This window comes from Zonotrichia albicollis, chromosome 16 (genome assembly GCF_047830755.1).
Source record: "Zonotrichia albicollis isolate bZonAlb1 chromosome 16, bZonAlb1.hap1, whole genome shotgun sequence".
Lineage (NCBI taxonomy): Eukaryota > Metazoa > Chordata > Aves > Passeriformes > Passerellidae > Zonotrichia > Zonotrichia albicollis.
Window position 1 is genome coordinate 3,634,120 of NC_133834.1, and position 18,823 is coordinate 3,652,942.

General features: G+C 44.1%; 1 protein-coding gene across 1 annotated transcript in view; it reads right to left on the reverse strand.

The window, feature by feature from the left end:
* Window positions 1-17,646, reverse strand: part of FOXK1 (forkhead box K1) — a 55,475-nt gene extending 37,829 nt beyond the window's left edge. The window contains exon 1 of the mRNA XM_074552885.1: window positions 17,133-17,646. Coding sequence (XP_074408986.1) covers window positions 17,133-17,515 — 383 coding nt within the window. The 5' untranslated portion in view covers window positions 17,516-17,646. The remainder of the gene's footprint in view (window positions 1-17,132) is intronic.
* Between the last annotated feature and the right edge of the window lie 1,177 nt (window positions 17,647-18,823).

Consider the following 18,823-nt stretch of genomic DNA (forward strand, 5'->3'; position numbering starts at 1 on the left):
GCAGAGAAAGGAGAGAGGAAGGTACCAGCAAAAATGTTGCAGGTTTGTCATGGACTATAAAAAAGACAGAGCACGTAACCACAGACTCAGATTTAAGCATCACATGATGCAAAGACTGCATTCTCCTTTCAGAAAACAAACTGCAGTTCATTCATTTTGAGAAAAGCTCTGGTCTTTATCAGGCAAATCACATCAGCCACATGCTGATACTCTCAGGCTGGAAATTTTCAAAACTTCCTGAATCAGAGAAGTCACCATTTAAAAAAAAATTCAGCCTAATTATTTCAAATCCCAAGTCACTCAGCTGTGTACAAGGGGACAAAACAAAGATCCAAAATGTTTTCTGCATTCCAGCAGGAGCCTCCTGTGGCCGTGTACCCATGGCAATCCTCCCATGGCAACTGGCAGGGCCCATCTGCAGGAGCAGGAGTGGGTTTGTGTTTGTCTCAGATGGGATACACAGGCTCTGCACGCTGCAAAATCAATGCTGTTTAGTGCCTTTGTGCTTCCTGAGCTTATTCACTGAATAACCTTGAGAAAGCAAGTGCAGTAAGATGGCTGAACAAGGATTATGCTTCAGGAAAATTCAAAATTGCCATTTCTTGATCACAGTCAAGACCTTTTCTTTATGCTCCTTGTTACTGTTTAGCTGGAATTGCATGCACAATAAAGGGTTTTTTCCCTTAATGAGAAGGCACCCAGGTTACACTGGGATTTGCCTAACACTGCAGATCACCAAGCTTAAAACCAGATACCCAACACAGCCAGACGAGATTTCAGATGGGCAAAGAGCGTGTGCAGGCAAGTGTATCTACTTAAATACTACCAGCAGCATCAGGCAAAACCACAACTTATGAATAGCTACATCTCTTAAAAGCACCAAGTAAATTAGCTATAATGGATGTTTCTATTGAGCACAGTTGCACAGGGCTTCCCTCTACGCCATTTCATCAAGGTTCAAACAAATTGAGAAACACTTCCACACAGAGGCAGATTTTCAAGAAGGTATTTTAGCAAACTCCTTTTGAAGGCAGCAAAGTTCACAGCAAAGTTTGGCCAGACTCTGGGATTCTTCTCCCTGCCAGCAGCAGGCACACACAGATGTACAGAGAAAAGATCTGTGATCCCTCAGTCCCTGCAGACATCCCCTGACAGCAGCACTGCACTGCCCAGCCCAGGAAAAGGCAGCGAGTGAAACTCAGCCAAGCAGGTGCTGGGGGGAAGGAGCACAAACACCCCCAGGCTGGTAAGAAAGCTAAAAAGGAAAAGAGATCCCAGAAGCCCAAGCCAAAGAACTACAAAATGCTGGTTTGGTTCATATATTATCTTCTTTAAAGCACACAGAAGAAGATGAGCATTTTGGTTTTAGGCTCCAACAAATGGATGCTAAAAGTAAAACCTTCAGGAGGGTTTGCTCTGTAGATATCATGCTGTGAAGATTCAACAGTCATTTTATTCTACACATCTTTCCCACATTTTCTTATCTTTTTTAGCAATCCTTTCAATTGCTGTCAGAGAGCTAATGGATAAATTGAGTTAATTTTTCATTCAAGTGAGAACATTGGAGGCTGCTTCACACTGGAGAATTAGCAGTGAAGATTCAAGAGCTGTATTTTTGTATATATGTCTTTATTTTACATTCCTTACATCTCTTTATTAATGTTCTGATTTCACGCTTTGAAAATTATTTGAGACATCAAGCACAGCTTCACTTTCAGATTCTCCCCTTTGAGTAAAACAGCACAGAAAAGAGAAAAAAAAGAGCAAACCAGGTAAGATATTATAGGTGCTACTTCTTCAGTGTAATGAAACACTGCAACAAGGTCAGGGAATAAATTCATGGAGTATCAAAATAGCAGCTCACAGAAGAGCAGGGGAGAAACTGCCAGAACTGCTGAGAAGGGTGTTTCAATCTGCTAATGGGGAGCCAGCAGGAATAGCAGGAGGCTCCCTCTGAAGTTGCCACCCTGCCTGAAGAATTACCATTATTGACAGGTTTTCTCCAGATTCCACTATCCCCAGCTTGGCAGGATGCATCTTGTAATAATCCTGCTCAGCCCAATGCCAAAACAACCCCAACTAGAAGCTGCTCCAGTCTTCTCCAGAGAGCCATCAAAGTGCAAATGGTCAGGAATGTGCATTTTCAAAAATGAATTTTTCAGCAGCAACTATAAGCCAGTCTCAAGTGTCTGTTCATTCACCTTATTGTCTGCAAAAAAAGCTGAAGGGTATTCTCAAAATACCATCACTATCACCAGCTGTTTACAAACTCAATCCACACCTGATGAGGATTGATTCACTTATCTTTTTAAAACATAAAAAGCCTCAATGACTAAAACTTACATTAAAATTGATCCAGAAAAATCCTGACAATTATTTCCAGACAAATTATAAGCATGTTGATGTCAGAAACCGAGCCATGGTATAATCAAAAGAATATAATTACTAGGCTTTTAAAACAACACCATTAAGGTGAAGGGTGTGGAAGCCCACCACAAAAGTCACCTCTGAAATTCTGATGACAACACAACATGGTTATTACTGGGTGCCCATCCACTGGGCAGAGAGAGAAACAAAGAGGTGGTGCTGTAATTGTACCTCCCTCAGCTTCACATTTCAAAACATTGGAGTCAGCTTCAAAATATGCCATTCATTCCAAAGCAGGAGCACTGGGCACAGGGCTGGCTATCAGAACACAAATTCCTGCTCCCTTCCCAAGAGCTCCTGTTGCTTTGCACACCAGCACGCTGCAGGTCAGCAGCACGTAGGGCAGATTTCATGGAGTACAGCCAGGGAAGAGCTGCCTCAAGTCTGCCCAGGTGCTAAATGTAGGAGCCTCAGGTCTTGCCTACACCCACAAAAATCAGCTTTCAGATCAAAATAAATTAATCTGCATCAATGACATCTACCTTTTTGATCAATATTGGATAGGGGTTTTGTTTGATTATTTTTATTAAAGGCTCCCCAGGGTGAATTTTGGCCCCACTTCCAGCACAGCATTACAGAAGCTGCTCTGTTCTGCTGTCTAGTCCTTACTATAAACAACTTCATGTCTCTGAGCACAGTTAAGTTACAGTGAATTTTTTTCTGTGTGTCATATGGCAAACCACATCTTCACCCAGCACCACACTCTGCCAGACAATTCCACCCTCTCATTTATTCTGCCTTTCAGCTTTTCAGTGCTGAAAAGCCCTGCAGTTGCATTCCCAGGGGTGTTAACAGACCTGCAGAGAACATTTAGTAAGATGTCCTTAAAGGCTAAAATTAACCATAAAGCTGCTGTTTATTTTGAAGCTTGGGAACAGGGAGGTGTTTTATGTGTCAGAACGAGTGGCCTGACACCAAAAACCTGATATGAAAGTTTGCCACCGAAGAAGTGGGCTGGCACAAAGAGCAGACGAGGCTTTTATTTAAATCAAGTTGGCTGCCTGCACCAGAAAGTTTCACTATCAGCACTGCAGATGCCTGATACCATCTGTAACACACAGCAAGCCTATTATGTTATTTTGTTGTGTGTGTGGTTGTATACATAAAAATAAGGAGAGTTAAGAGACTTTATATAACACACAACAGCCCGTGTACCACGGCTGCTCTAATCAGGTATTCCAACCTGTGGAGGTCTAGATCCTATCTTAACCATTTCTGTACCAGCCAAGAAATATTTATCTTCAGAGAAAACGTAAATTACGTGCAACACGTGTGTGTAGCTCATTTGTATCATCAAATCTTAGAAGTGCAAAAATCCCTTTCCATGTTAGGCTAATCAATCTGTTGGTTTTTTACTATTTTGTCAATATTATGTTTTATTTTTTTTTCCTAAAACTTGAAAATTATCAGTATCTGTGACTTGAAAATAAATAACCAAAACTTAACATGCTATATATAGACACTCCAAAAGCTAAATAGTTATCTGGTTTGTACATAGCTAAGAGGGGCCAGAAAACAAATTGTTTTAGTTCCAAAGAAGGCTTTTTTAAATGAACTGAGTCTCTTTTTGACTTTAATATTTCTGTATTTTAATTTATTTTCCTAAATAGTACTCACTTTTTAATCTTCCATTTCAAACTTCCTTGCATTCCATATAATAGCATTGTTTTTCAAGATGTATTTTTTAAAAGGATCACTACTTTGAACTCCTGTAGGTCACAACCCCTTTAGCATGTTTCAAATCCTGATTTCTCTCTGTGGAGATCAACAAGAGAAAATAGAGATCCCACCAAGAGAAGAATAGAGATGCCCTCCTCAAGAGCCAAGGGGTGTTTCCAGAAGGCCAAGCTGAAGAGAAAGGAGTGCATCACCTACACAAACCGCCTTGCTCGAGCTTTGACTGTGTCACACAAAGGGAAAAACGCTGTGCTGCCAGGGATCAGCCCCTGGCAGGGATTTTGGCCAGCAGCCTCAGGGACACACCGGGGCCATTGCACAGACACGTGGACAACGTCAATAACATCACTATCAGCTGCAAGTAGACACAGATGACCAGCCAGCCACTCCCTCCTCCCAGCCTCCTTTGTGTCAATAAATCTTACCCTGGCTGTTTGAGCAATGTTTAATCATAAACAGTTGGGAACATGCTCCAGAATATAAACAAAGGTGAGTAGGAGAAAAATGGAGAGTGCAGTACTGAGAATCGCTGACCACTTGCTGCTGAGCCAGGTGACAGAGAGCAGAGAAACAAAGAGCTGCTGGGGAACAGCACACAAGCACCTGGTGCTCATTTAAAGCAATGACCATGCAACAACATTAAAGTATCCAGGACTGCAGCCACGGAAGGATTTCAAGGACTAAATGCATTAACATTCTTGGTTCTCTTAAAAAAACAAACAAAAAAGCAAAATTAAATTGCTTAGAACACCCACTCAGATGCATGGAAATAAACTACCCTCATTGATCTCATCCCACTGCGATTTACAACAGTCATCTTGATTCCCTTCTGTGTTGCTAATCAAGCTAAAATTAACTCCTCTCCTGCCCTCCTGCTTACCACAGATACTAGAGCCACAAACATCAACACAGGGGCAGCAGGATCAATGGTTTCTCTCTGCAAGTGCAGCCCACCTTGCTCATGTGGTAAACGTGTATTTAGGATTTACAGGATCTCTCTCCAGGGATTTTAACCACATTTATCATGGGGCTGGGTAGCTGTTTAGACTGGGTGACAGAATAAGTAGCTCTACACTTCAAACACTCCTGAACAACTTCTAGTCATTATTGGCCTCTATGGAACTCTAAAATAGGCTGGAAGGAAGTGGGGATTTCAGTCCTGTTCAGCCAGTGTCCATCCTGGAAGAATCAACATCACACTTCTCACTCCTACTCTGACTAAGAGCTGAGATGTGTCTTAAGGCAGCATCTCCACAAAGCCCTGGAGGACTCTTCATTCCCAGCAGTTTGGGGCTTATTCAGAGGACACAGAGCCTTGTTTATATGGTTGTCACTCTAATAACATGGGCAAAAACAAATATATCTGAGTGTTCAGTTCTAAAGCAGCTTCATTTTAGATCCCAATGCGATGTTTCAAGGGAAAAATGCCAAAACAAAACTAAATCCCAACCCTACCAGATAACAGCCATTAAACAAAGCTGAAGTACACATCAAATTGGCAGGACTGTGGAGTGGAACAGAAGTTTCAAAGAGAAAAGCACTCCATGGAGATAAATATACTTCAAGTGTGTGCTTAACAGCAGCCTAGGTTTTATGGTATTGGAAAAATACAGCACAGTGATAAACAAGGTTAGTCCATCCACCCCCATGGTAACTAGTGACCCACTAAGTAAATCCAAGTGCACAATGAAAGGCAACTCTTATGAAACAATGCAGGATGACATTTAATTCTGAGTTCTGCTCTGGCCACCTCATCCCGCACTGATCCTTCCTCAGACATCAAGTTCTGCACTGTAGGGCTGAAATGGCAGACACTGCACAGCCTTGGGTCAGGAACACGTTTTGCTCAGCCCTTGTGAGGGCTCAGAGGTCTGACGTGTAGGATTCCTCATTTCCCACTTTTCCCAGTCCTAAGGGAGCTCTGCCAAACCACAGCTCCCAGTCCCACTGACAACACGTAGCCCCTGGCTGCTCCAAGGCTCCTGGATTTTGACTACTCTGGCAGCACCAGGCAGTGAGTCTGACACTGCTCCCCAGAGATGGCACAGAAACACTCAGCACCAGCTCTGCAACACACACACATGTACCCATTGTCTGCTGCAGTGAACCAGAAAAGGCTGCCTAGCCCCCATTCACACTCAATTTTTCCCTGCTCCAAGATAAACCTTAAGATAAGAGCCTATGTCTGGCTTCCATTCTACCACAGCAGAGACCACAAGAGTGACTCAGCCTCCGCCACCACCTCTCATTCCTTCCCTGCTTCTGTGAAATTCAAGAGCCCTTCTGAGAGTCCTTCCAAGCCTCTGCTGGTCCCACTGATCTTGGTTAAAATGAAAAAGGTCAATATTAACTATTTTCCTTCTTTGCTCATCTTGGCAGAAACACTCAACTATGTTTCCCCCTCAATCATAAACCACAATTAACACCTACCTCAGTGCCAACAAAAAGCCCCATCAGCACCCACGTTCAGAGGAACTTCCCTATACCAGCTTCTACACAGAGTTCTGTTTTCAATAAGAAATTAAACAGTACACCTAGAATTAAATATGTACTGACAGAATGGAACTAAATACAGGGCCACAGTTGGCCTCTACAAGAAGCACTGGTTATTCATTTCCATACCTCACTCAATACCAAGAATTTTAAATCTTTGCTTAACTGCCATGGAACTTTCAGCTGGCTGCAGATCCTGCCCCTTTCACCACACAAGTCTGGCCAATTTCAATTCTACCCCCATTTTCATCCTAACTCCCATTGCCTCAAGAAGACCCTTCCTTATTACTACAAGCATCCAGACTCTTGGGGAATTTTTGTACCCTGGAGAATAAGGGGAAATTAACTGTTTTAAAATAGCAGTTCATAAAATCTCCTAATAACCTTTCCAGAGAGAGGCACTTGTTTCAGCATCTTTGCTGGATACACTAGAGCAGTTTGGTTCTCATGTAAAATCTCATTTACAATGCCATCAACTTTCTTCTAATGGGCCATTCATCATAGCAGGGTTTGCTATCAAGTAGCCAGCCCAATACCTTGAAAGGTCTCACACAAGTCATTTAGCACACTCACCCTTCCAAAGCCAGGGAACTACCGATAAACACATTAGGAAAGGCTGTGCAAAACAAAATCACCTCAGTAAAGCTCAGGAAAAACCTCCTAATTTCCACATATATATGCCAGAAAAAGCCTGTGTGTGGGATGGTACTAACCTTTGAATTCAATCAGGCTCTCTGAGAGGGCTCGAACACGCAGAGCATGACTGTGATGTATTTTCCTTTGAGGCTGGTTCAGTTCATTTAGAAAGTGATTTGGAAAAGCTAATGTACTATTTATGTATGTTATAAAAAACTACCCATATGGAGTTAAAACTTTGCAAAATGTTCACATAAGTCCGTTCCCCTCCCTCTGAAGACATTTCACAATCCATTCAATACCCAGTAGAGGAAGCCAGAATTACTGTTTTAAAACAGCTCTGAGGGTAGTTTAAATGTTTGAAAAGCTGACAACTTCTAGACTCAGAGCCAAATAAACATTTGGGGCAACAGTCTCTTACACAAGTGTCTACAAAGTGACATCCACCTGCATCCTTCCAAATACTGACATTTAAAATGAAGGATAAAAGAGAATCCCAGGCACAACCTTCCCTCCTACTAAGAAAGAGAATAATTTTACTATGATTCAGATGATGATGATGTACTGAATTGGCTTGTGAAAGACCACCTAGCAGGACGTGGTTAAGATTGCAAATAATAAAAACAATCACAAGATTTCTAAGGTATTTTAAATTCTGGCAATAAAACTGTGCTGAGGGGTTTAGTCCTTGAAAAGAGTTTAACCAACTGTAGTGACAATGACTCTTGCAAAACACAGCACATGTGGAAGTTGTCACCCCAGTGGTTTCATTATTTTTAAACTACAAAAATTTTGGAGAGTTATCTTGTCATATTAATGGCATAGTTTAATGCTCCCTTTGCTTCAGGAGAATATACAGAATTAGGGAAACACTTCAGTGGATGTACCTTACGTGGAAGATTTATATGAACTTCACAGTTTGCAGTATCAGCTTTTTGGGCAACAGAATTCTTGGCCATTTTCTGCTATAGGATTTTAACAGGAATTCTCATTCTTGCAACAGAGAACAAAGCAGGAAGAAATTGAGAAGAAACTGCAGTCTCTTGGAGAAGAGGATGTACCCACTTTGTGACAAGAGACCTCACATTCAGAATCAATATCCACCAAAACAAACTTGTTTCCCAACTTCATCCTGTGTCCGTTTGCAGCGATTTTTACACAATTGTAAACAGATGACGTGCAAGTCTAAACTACTGGATTGTGCCTATTTTCAACAGCCAGTCAGCATATGCCTTGTTTACACATCATACACACAAAAAAATGATAGCAGTTCTTTTACTGAACCACTTTCTCCTAGGAATTCCTATGCCTGAAGGAAACTTCAGTGCTTGCCTTAATATTGCATAAAGGCATTAGCAGCAAAGCATGTGCCAGCCTTTGACTTCCTTTGCAGGTCTTCCCAGGACTAAAACAGTTTCATTATCTTGTCTCATTAGACGGTGTCTGAGGGAGAGATGGGAAAAGAAGAGCTACAGTAATTATCCAGCTGAATGGACAAGGCAGAAGGAGGCAAAGCCACCCAATTGCCAGGCTTGTTGAGAGCCAACACCCTTTACACACGGTGGGCAGGCAGCCACCAGCACCACGTTACAGCAGCCATGAGACAATCAAAAAAAGGAATGAGATCAATAAATAAATAGCAGTTGGAACATCTCCCACACCAAGAGCCTACCCTTACTGGCTTGGGCTACGCCTCAAACTGAACATGAAAACCAAAATCATTTTTGGCCTACCCATCAGGTAGAGACAAAATTTGCTTTCTGTTTCTAGTCCTTTCCTCCTCCCACACCATCAGGATTCCGAGCATGTAAGAGTCCAGAGTTCTTGTGCCCTCGAGAGAGGAAAGGCCTGAAGTTGCTCAAGAACAATTCCTTTAGCAAGTGCACAAACTGGCTCTGCAGGGAGTCCAGTCCTGCTCAGACAAACTGTTGATGGCTGCTGTATGTGGCCTAAAGGGAGATAGAAGATTAAAACAGTTTGTGTGGGAAGATTTCCCAAGGCTCTCCTTGAAGTGGCACGAAGCAGAAAAAAGGGGTACAGCTCCAAGGTTGTATTTCAGAGAGAGGGGGAGGGATGTCCTTTTCCACAGTGCTTACACCACCTCTGCAAGGCTTTTTGTCTCCTCACTCTGTCCTAAAAGCTGGAGTGGATTGTACTTGCACATGCAATCAGGCTCTTACGCTGCAAGATTCCTGGGGCAGGATAATAAGTGGTAACAATGTGCTTAAAGTTTCCTTCCACTTCTCCTCCTATCCTAATCACACAGCATATATTAACAGAACCAGACAAAGAATGTCCATCTTTGCTCCTTCAGCTAAGGCAGAGTTCCTAATTAACTTGTACATTATTTCTCCCCAACTGTCAAGATGTCCTCAAAGAACATGAAAATTACATATCTGGTACATTTAAAGGAGGGAGGAAAACCACCAAAGTAAATTGCACATGCACAACAAAGGACAACCCAAGAAATTAAACTCGCTTTTAAGTTACTAAAAATAGACAGGATGGGAGGGAAGGGACTATCAATCAAATCTTAGAGTTGCTGAATATTCAAAGAGCAGCCTTGTAATAGACTGCTCTCTCAAGACTGCTTGAAATTTTTATGATAAAAAATGCAGGAGGACATGAAAAAAGGAGCAGAAGGATAACGAAGAGCAAAATACACATGACAGAAGTGGATACAGAGTATTAATTAGGCCATTAAGATACTTAAATGTTTTACTGTCCAATAAAATATGTATTTCATAAAAATTAAGTGCCATGCAGAAGGAATGCACACATGCATTTACTGAGCTGTTCTGAAGAAACCAAAGATGTGAATTACTAGCAAAAAGCATTTGTGCACAAGAGTGAATAGACATTAGTAAAATTGTATTTGTACTATGAAAACAAAGAATATACAATTGGATGGAAATTTTCACTCACATTTACTTAAGGGAGAAATTCATCTGCTCTATAAGCATCTCATCAATCTGCTTTTATGAGGAGTCTGCAGTCAACTGAAATAGGGAGACTTATAAATACTTGAAAAAACAGTTCAGTGATTAATACTGAATTATTGACTGAAGTGAATGCATTAAGACCAGACAATAATTTGTACTCACAATTAGTCGATTAACCACGTCTGGAAGTACATCAAGATGCCTTTCCATAGCCCACATTCAGAAGACGGAAAAAAAATGCTTCAGCTTTTTCATCTTGCAAATTTGTCAAAGAAAAAAAATCACTGCAAAAATGACACCTCCACATTTTTCCTGATTTCAGTTTTGCAGTCAGAGCCCATCAGCCATTTCAGATGCATAAAACAACATTTTAACCTAAGTTTGCCTGTCAGAAAACACTGCACAAGCTCAGGGGACTTCTTAGGCATTTGCTGCAAAGCATATTCAACTGTAAGAGAACAAAGACCTTCAGCACCCAATACCCTGTGGATATTCTTTCTTTACAGTGGATATTCTTTCTTTACAGTTGATATCTCAGTCATGAGACTTTCTACCTCAGGAAACTCCTGGATGTACAGGGACTGAACCAAGGATAATGAAACAAAGCTGGTGTTGGGCATGGCTACGTGTGAGAGAAGCCTCTGTGCTCTGGACAGCTATTAAGGAGAAGGAAAGGAAAGAATCTGTACTAAAAGCAAATGAGAAATTTTCTCCCTTTTCATTAACATCACCAACTCAAAAGCACATGATTTTTCTTTTTTTAACCACAGTTCCACTTGGATTGGAAAGCAAAGCTGTCTCATCCATATCCAACCAGCAGTGAGGTAAAGCTTTTCTGGTGAGGGAGCCCCTTGGCTCTGATGGCAGAACACCCAGACCCTGCTCAGACGCTGAGCTCGAAGGAACTCAGTAAATCACCACATGCCAGAGGAGCTGATATGGAGCCGAGTGCTAGCAGAGATCCCCCCAGAATAGGAAAGCCAGCTGGAGGGAACTGTCAGCTCTCTGAGTGGTTTAACAAGCGCCTCACCAGCCTGTGCCCCCTTTGTCACCCCAGCTGTGACAGAGCAGCCCCAAACCCTCGCTGGCTCTGCTCTCTGACATCCCTGCACAAACTCCTCTCAATAACAGACACTCATTACCACACCTGGGCCAGCAATAAGCCTTTATTTGCATGGCATAAGTGGCAAATTCAAGTAGTTCCCTGTTCTCTACCAACATCCTGTTGCCACATCTACTCCTCCAGGCAACTGCAACACCGAGAGAGAGAATTTGGTGTCCCGCAGAACAGCTCTGATGCCAAATGGCCAGTGGAGCAGTGACTGGGAGCTTGCTGACAAAGACAACAGGCACATTAATCTGCTTGTCATTTATGCCCTCAGTTATTCAGTGCAAGGCTGCCCATCACGTTTTCTGGAGAGGGAGGGTGAAAAACAAAGCAAACAGCATTATTTTGATTTGTTACCAGGACAGATGCTCTACCGTGAGTATGCTCACACAGCTGGCACCAAAATAACTAGGATATGAATTACTACAGATTTCATCATTTTTATTCCCCATTTTCAGAAAAGCAAGAACTTTCACACTCATTCATCCTCTAGATTTATATGAAAACAAAACAGTACCCACAGGAAGGAACCCACAGTCACCTAAGGATACATGCCATGATTAAGAGTTTGCTAGCACAAAGAAGTTACACCAGCACAACTTGAATCCACATTTATGACTTTATAGCTGAGACTCCACACAAAACTGTACAAGACAAGTGTGGCATGTTCTCATTAGATTAATCTTTTCATAATCAACACATCAGCTAGGCTGAACCAAGCCTGGTTTAAAAGAATCCATAAGGACATACACTGAGTTTTGCATAACCTTAGTTTATATTCACAACCTGACTTACAGCACAGCTATTTTTGAATCAACAAATTGAGCAGCAGTTTCACATGAGAGAAACTTTCCCTTAAACGTTTAATATAACTCATGACAAATTGAGCTGCTTAGCCAAAAATTATTACTTGACATGAATTCCATAATTAAAATCAGGTAATCCTTTATCACATCTTGCTGCGCAACAAAAAAACCTGTTCTCAAAGACAGTCTTTGAAATTAAGTAAGAGCATGAAAAATACAAGATGAAGCACTAAGAAAGCAAATCTTTAAAGAGTTTCTAGCAAGAGTAAAACCACCATCCACAAGCTGTAGCACGGCAAACAACGTATTTCAAACAAAGAACAAAACCAAGAAAATTGTTGCAAATGCAGGTAATGCAATATTTAAAAAGCAAAACTACCTGAGGAGTTACCAGAGACAACATACATATGCAGCACTTCAGAAACAACTAGTTCTGCAGTGGTGCTTCTGTGGTCACAGCATTTCCTTGGTGAGCACACAGGGTGTGCAGCTGCCCCCAGCTGTAAGGAACCCTCCCCTCACTCGTGCCCACCGCGATGGCACCGCTCCGACCACAGCGAGCTCACCAAAACACTGCACTCTGCACATCTCCATTTCCCTACAATATCGCATCTTTTAAAACTTGAATTAGTGCCTGGAGTTTCTGGCTGTCACACTGTACAGCCACATCGCTTAGAAATTGGATCTAATTCTCCATTTTCTGGTTGCTGAGACACCCCCACTACCCAAACAACAAAGGGAACTCGTGTACTCACAATATGGAAAGATTAATGCACGTGTAAAATTCTGCAGGATCAGCACCTTGGTGTGTGGTCAGAGTATTGGACTATTTATTTTTGTCAAGTTTATTGAGCACCTAGAAAAATCCTATTATAAATAAAGCAGCATGCTCTTAATAAAACTTGACATGCGTGGTAAGTTTTCAATTTATTATGGGGCATATATACATAATGTTTTTATTTTAACTCAGTGTTTTAATTTGATTTCCTGCATCCATATATTTACTTCCCTTGAATTTATTCTCAAGCTAAAAAAGCTCCTCCATTTATTTCCAAAACGCTAAAAGAACTACAGGTTTAAAAACTTGTTTTTATGCTTAGAAACCTCATACTGAAAGAACTCATTTACACTGAAAAACAGCAACTTCAGGCTCCATTTATTATGCTACTGCAAAAATTCTAAATGGTCACAGCAGCAGTAAGCAAATATCCCATGAAACATTCCCAGACAAGCATCATTTTCCAATCTATTGAGCTCACAGTTCAAAAAGCTCAAGTGCTATTATCAGGCCATGCTCAAGCAACACTTGCAGGTTTAGTCAACAGAACTTTTGTATTTAGGAGCATCTGAAGACCTGACTCAGAGCTACTTAAAATTCAGGTTAGCAAGTTAAACTTTCAACTGCTACAGCTCCTTCTGTTCTGGGGGACAAAATAAATAAATAACTAAACAAATGCTTATTTTAGTTACTGAAGTGTCTAACTTATTACTGCCAATTATTTTTAAAACAGAGTCAATTTTGAAGAAAACAAAGAGCAAGTTAATAATTCATCATTAACGTGATCCTGTAAACACCTGATTACATCATAAATTTGAAGAAATTACTGTCTTCAACAGGAAAAAATACTGCACTTAATGGTTCCTGTTTTATCTTACACTTTTGTTGGTATCAAGAGTTTTTACAACCTAGTGCATATTCTCCTGGTAGTTTTGAGTTCCTCTCTTTATTATAGAAAAATACCCAGATATTTATCTACAGATTTCCAGCTCCCACCAGCACAGCTAAAAAAAAACATCACAAGCTATAAAATAGAGTTTCTAACAAATCCTTAATTTGATTTGAAGCACTTATTTTTGATGAAAGTACTTCCATCATTTCATCTTGATTTATATTTGTAATGTCTGCTGTAGTGTGGCACTTATTAATTAAACTGATTAAGGATCTTCAGCTGTACCATAGGCCCTCTACTTTCACCCACTTTGCTCCTAACTGTCATTAACCTCTAGGAAATGTCCTCTTTGTTGGTTATTACTGTTTAATTACACTGTATAGTTATGTCATCACATCTGTGAAATACAACCTCCCATAACAACACAGCTGTGGAATATGATACTCCTGCCCAGCAGTAAAATCCTGGTTACAGCAGAGAATCCACACACACCACGTTGATGGAGGAAGTGATAGAAAGCTTTTCAAAAGCCCTTGATTTTGAGTAGGGCTGTTGAGACAGGAGGTAAGTGCAGCCTTCAAGAGAGGCCTCAAACTCCCCCTCTTTCCTCCCTTCCAAGCCCTCCTGACAAGACCCTCCAGACATTTCAGGAATTACTTCTAAACGTAGAAAACTTAGAAAAGAGAAGTTCTACACAGAAATAGTAAAGCGAGAAGGAACCTCAGAAAACAGAATTTATGAGCTCATCATCTATTTTTTGATGAACAGTATGAACTACAACTGAAAGACACATTTTCCTGGAACCCTCTGCTTCCATTCATGATCTCATGATGCACAAGCATTTCCTCTGCTTGTAAAGTAACAGCAGCAGTGACTACAATGGTCCAAAGAAAACAGCACTGAGCACATTTCTGCCATTCTTTACAGGTATGGGAGGAATAGGGAGGATAACCACTCAAACAACTGGTTTTTGAAATATTACCAGTAAGGGCTCCCCACATCACATGGACTTCCCTCTAAAACATTGGATGGAATGGTCACTAAATCCTGAAATTGAACATAAACTACATTCTGCTGGTACACGGAAAAGGTGTGGCTGTATCAAACACAGCAGGAGTGTTACCATAACATGTAGAAAACATTGTGTAAAATCTGTGTACTCACAACCTGTCCTCACTTTGTCTTCCTTCTGACAACATTAGCTGGCAGCAAGCACACAGGCTTCTCTACAGGAAAGAAATGGCACTTTATGTTTACTGGGGAGAGATTTTTGTGTGTGTGTGTGTGTGTGTGTGTGTGTGTGTGTGTGTAGAGGGTGACTGGGAGAGAATTGCCTGATTTTTCAAGAGTGGAGATAATGAGATAAGAGCGGACAGTTTCAAGCCTCAATCAAGACTCTGTGTGCCAAGCTTCAACAAGATTTTGTTTTTCCTGGTCTGAGTTAAAAACTCTTGACTGGCCAGTAAGGAGTTGTTTACCTGATAGAAGCAAGGGGGCAAATTCCTTTAGATTGATGCAAAACATTTTCCTACTCTGGAAGTCAGAAAGGGAGGAGCACCAAGTTTATTTATGTAGCTCAACCAGCAGCCAAGCTATGAGGATGCCTTATTGTGTGGAGTTCAGAAGTGTACATTAAACTCCTCCCTTTAAAGCCACGCAGAAGGCAAGCTGCCATTCCCACTCCAGGAGTCAGGAGCAAAGGGGACAGAAATAAGCAACGAGGTTGCTGTTTGACATAGTTTTCTGTCACAATGCTTATGATTAACCAAGTGAAGAAACAGAATGACAGGGAGCAGAGAGCTTGCACAGATACCAGAGCCAGAGGGAACGGCAACAGAAGTGCCCAGGGCTTCGGGTGGTCTTGTTTTACAAAGCCATATTAATTAAGCAGACACTAAAGGACATCTCTTTTAGAAAATGAAACACGTTAGAAACCAAAACGCCTCAGAGAGTGAGCAGCTAGGGAGCTATAAGTAAATTACTAAGTACAAAATGAAGCAGCCTGCAGAGGAAATGAGTAATTAAAAAACCTCCCCTGAGCGACAGGCTGGCGAGAGAGAGGGATAACTCCAGGACCCTGGTGCTGGAGGTAAACAGTACCTAAGCCAAAACGTGACAGATGAAAACAGATGTTTTATACAAACAACAACCCCCAGCCTCCTGCCTTTACGGTGCACTCAGAGATGGCATTAGGCACAGTCAGTCTGGAACAACCTGAGGAGATGCACACAGGAATTACATCACCCACCCCTATCACGCTGCTGCCCTGGGGTGAAGCACTGCAGTCACTGGACAGCACTCAGCAACTATAAACAATGTTTGCAGAGGAAGAATAGAATAACATCAACCTCATTCTTCTTGCTGCAAGAGAATTAACACAGCACAGACCCTGGTGGCACAGCAAACCCTTCTGCACCCCTTTCCCCCTCCATAAGGAAGCAAAGTCACCCTTGGGCACCTGCTGTCCTGGTGAGCAGCATCACTCCCAGCCTGGCCTGACTCCCTTTCTTCTGCTGCTCCAGAGAGACACCAAGAACAACACCTAACTTGCCAACCCTTAAGTAAGCAATTCTGGCAAAGTGGTTTCCAACTTTTTCCACTAGATCTCCTCCAAGGAAGACAAGCCTTGGGTGTAACAAGTTTTAGCCCACTGAGAGTCTTTCCTTCTTCTCTTTCTGAAACCCTTAAGAGTCACCAGTTGAACATGAGTGTGTCTGCAGGCAAGCATGGAGGATGATGACCATGGGGACATCCTCCAGTGAAGGGCTTACACTTCTTCACACTTTTCCCCTAGACACGGCTCTCTCAGAGGGAGCAGCCCCAGTCCCAATGAACACCATCCTCTTTCTCAGCCACAGATGGCAGCAAGGCTGGGAAGGTGAGGACATCCCATGTTGATGCTCAGAACCTCATCAGGCAGATGTCTCTCAACAGCACCTCAAGCCCAGACGAGTGTTCTTCACCCACTGTAACCAACTTCAGGTTGGGACCTTCACTGCCCCCTAAGGCTCTCTGTGAGCAGAGGAATGGTATCTCAAGCCCTCCACCTTGTTCAGAGGCAGACCCTCACCATCCCCTGAGACCCCTGGTGGGCAGGGGGACCCTTGACCCCTGTTTCCTCCATCAGCTGTAGCTCTTCACCATCACCCCAGGCTCTTCTCCTGGCAGACACACATCCCCTGCACAGGACACGGGCAGCTCACCGCCTGCTCCGTGGGTCGAGGGACCCCTCCCCGTCCCTCCTGGAAGGAGCCCCCGCTCTGCCCAGCCCCGCATCCCCTCCCCGGGACAGAGGGTCCCTCTCCGCCCGCCGGGGCCGTTCCTGCCCTGCGGAGCCGGCCCGGCCCCGCCGCCCCCGGCCCCCGGCACTCACTGCGGCGGGAGCTGCAGGGCCGGGCCGCCGCGGCGCTGGAAGGCGCCGTCCACGAAGACGCCGTTCTTGCCGAGGCAGCGCAGGTAGAAGTGCGGCTCCTGGAAGCTGAGCTGCAGGTGCCGCCGCGAGATGAAGCTGGAGTGCCCCATGTTGACGTCCACCGAGCCCTGCGAGGAGTTGCGGCCTATGGTGACGGCCGGCTGCCGCATGAGGAACTCGAACTCGCGGCCCTGCAGCCGCGCCAGCACCGGCCCGGTGCAGGCGGCGGGCGGCGCGGCCGGGGGCGGCGGCCCGGGAGGGGGCGCGGCGGCGGGGCTGCAGGGCGCCGAGCGCAGCGCCAGCAGAGCCCGCGCCCCGCTACTGTCCTCCCCGACTTCGGCCATGTTCCCCGGCAGCGAGCGAGCCAGCGTGCCGGCCTCCGGGGCGGGGCCGGCGGGGCGGGGATGGCGGGGACGCGGGGCGGGGCGGGAGCCGCGCCGGCCGCCGCCTCCCCCGGCAGCTCCGCCGGGCGCGGCCGCCCCGCCGCGGTCCGGGGCGCGGGGCGGGGGCGGCAACGGCGGGCGCGCGGCGCCGCCTGCGGGCCAGGGCGGGCAGCGCGGCTCGGGCAGGTGTGAGGGAGCGGCGCCGGCGAGGCGCTCCCGGCGGTTTAACCGCTCCGGGCCGGCCCCGGCCCCGCCGCACCGACACCCCGAGCCGCGGGGCTGCCCCCGCCGCACCGACACCCCCGAGCCGCGGGGCTGCCCCGTCGCACGGCAGTGCGCTGCGGGATTTCTGCGGGCAGGGGTTCTGGTCACTGACATGGGCTCGCTAAAGCTGCCTCTCCATGGAATCATAGAGTGGTTTGGGTTGGAGGGAGTTTAAAGATCACCCAGTTCCTGTCCATGCCATGGCAGGGACACCTTCTACTATGCCAGGTTGCTCCAAGCCCTGTCCAACCTGGCCTTGAACACTTTCAGCCACAGCTGCTCTGGGTACCCTGTGCAAGAGCCTCACCTCCACAAAGGGAAGAATTTCTTCCCAATATTTCACATAAATTTCCAATTTTTCAATTTGTACCCATTACTCCTTGTCCTGTCACTGCAGTTCCTACCAAAGATGCTCTCTCCAAACCAGCCCATAAACAACTCCCTGTGCTGGCGAGATGCCCCAAGCCCAAACCAACCTGCTCCAGGTGTTCTGTGGGGCACGGGCACATCCATCCTCTGGCTGGGGTCTGGTCTCTGACATGAGCTGGGTACAGTGGCCTTCTGCTGCCTCTCTATGGAATCAGAATTTTGGCTTGGAAGAGACACTAAAACCCATCTGGTTCCACACCCCTGCCATGGATAATGACAGCTTCCACTAAACCAGGTTGCTCCTAGCCCCATCCAACCTGGCCTCGAACACTTCCTTAATAACCCTGGATTCTTTGCTCAGGCTTGCTGAAGGGGGAGATTCATCCTACATCCACAAAAGTGTGAGATTTAAAACACCTTAATGCCCTTTTGTAGAGTTTATATATATATAAAAATATATACACCCATATATGAATGTATATTATCATATAGTGGTTTTATATAGCTTTATCCTCATACCGTTTTTCATTATAAGGGACTGTGTAGGTTGTTTAGCTTGCATTACAGCATTTCTTCAAATTACTTTTTATATTTCTGTATGATTATGTATTACATTTCTATCTATGTTTATATTAA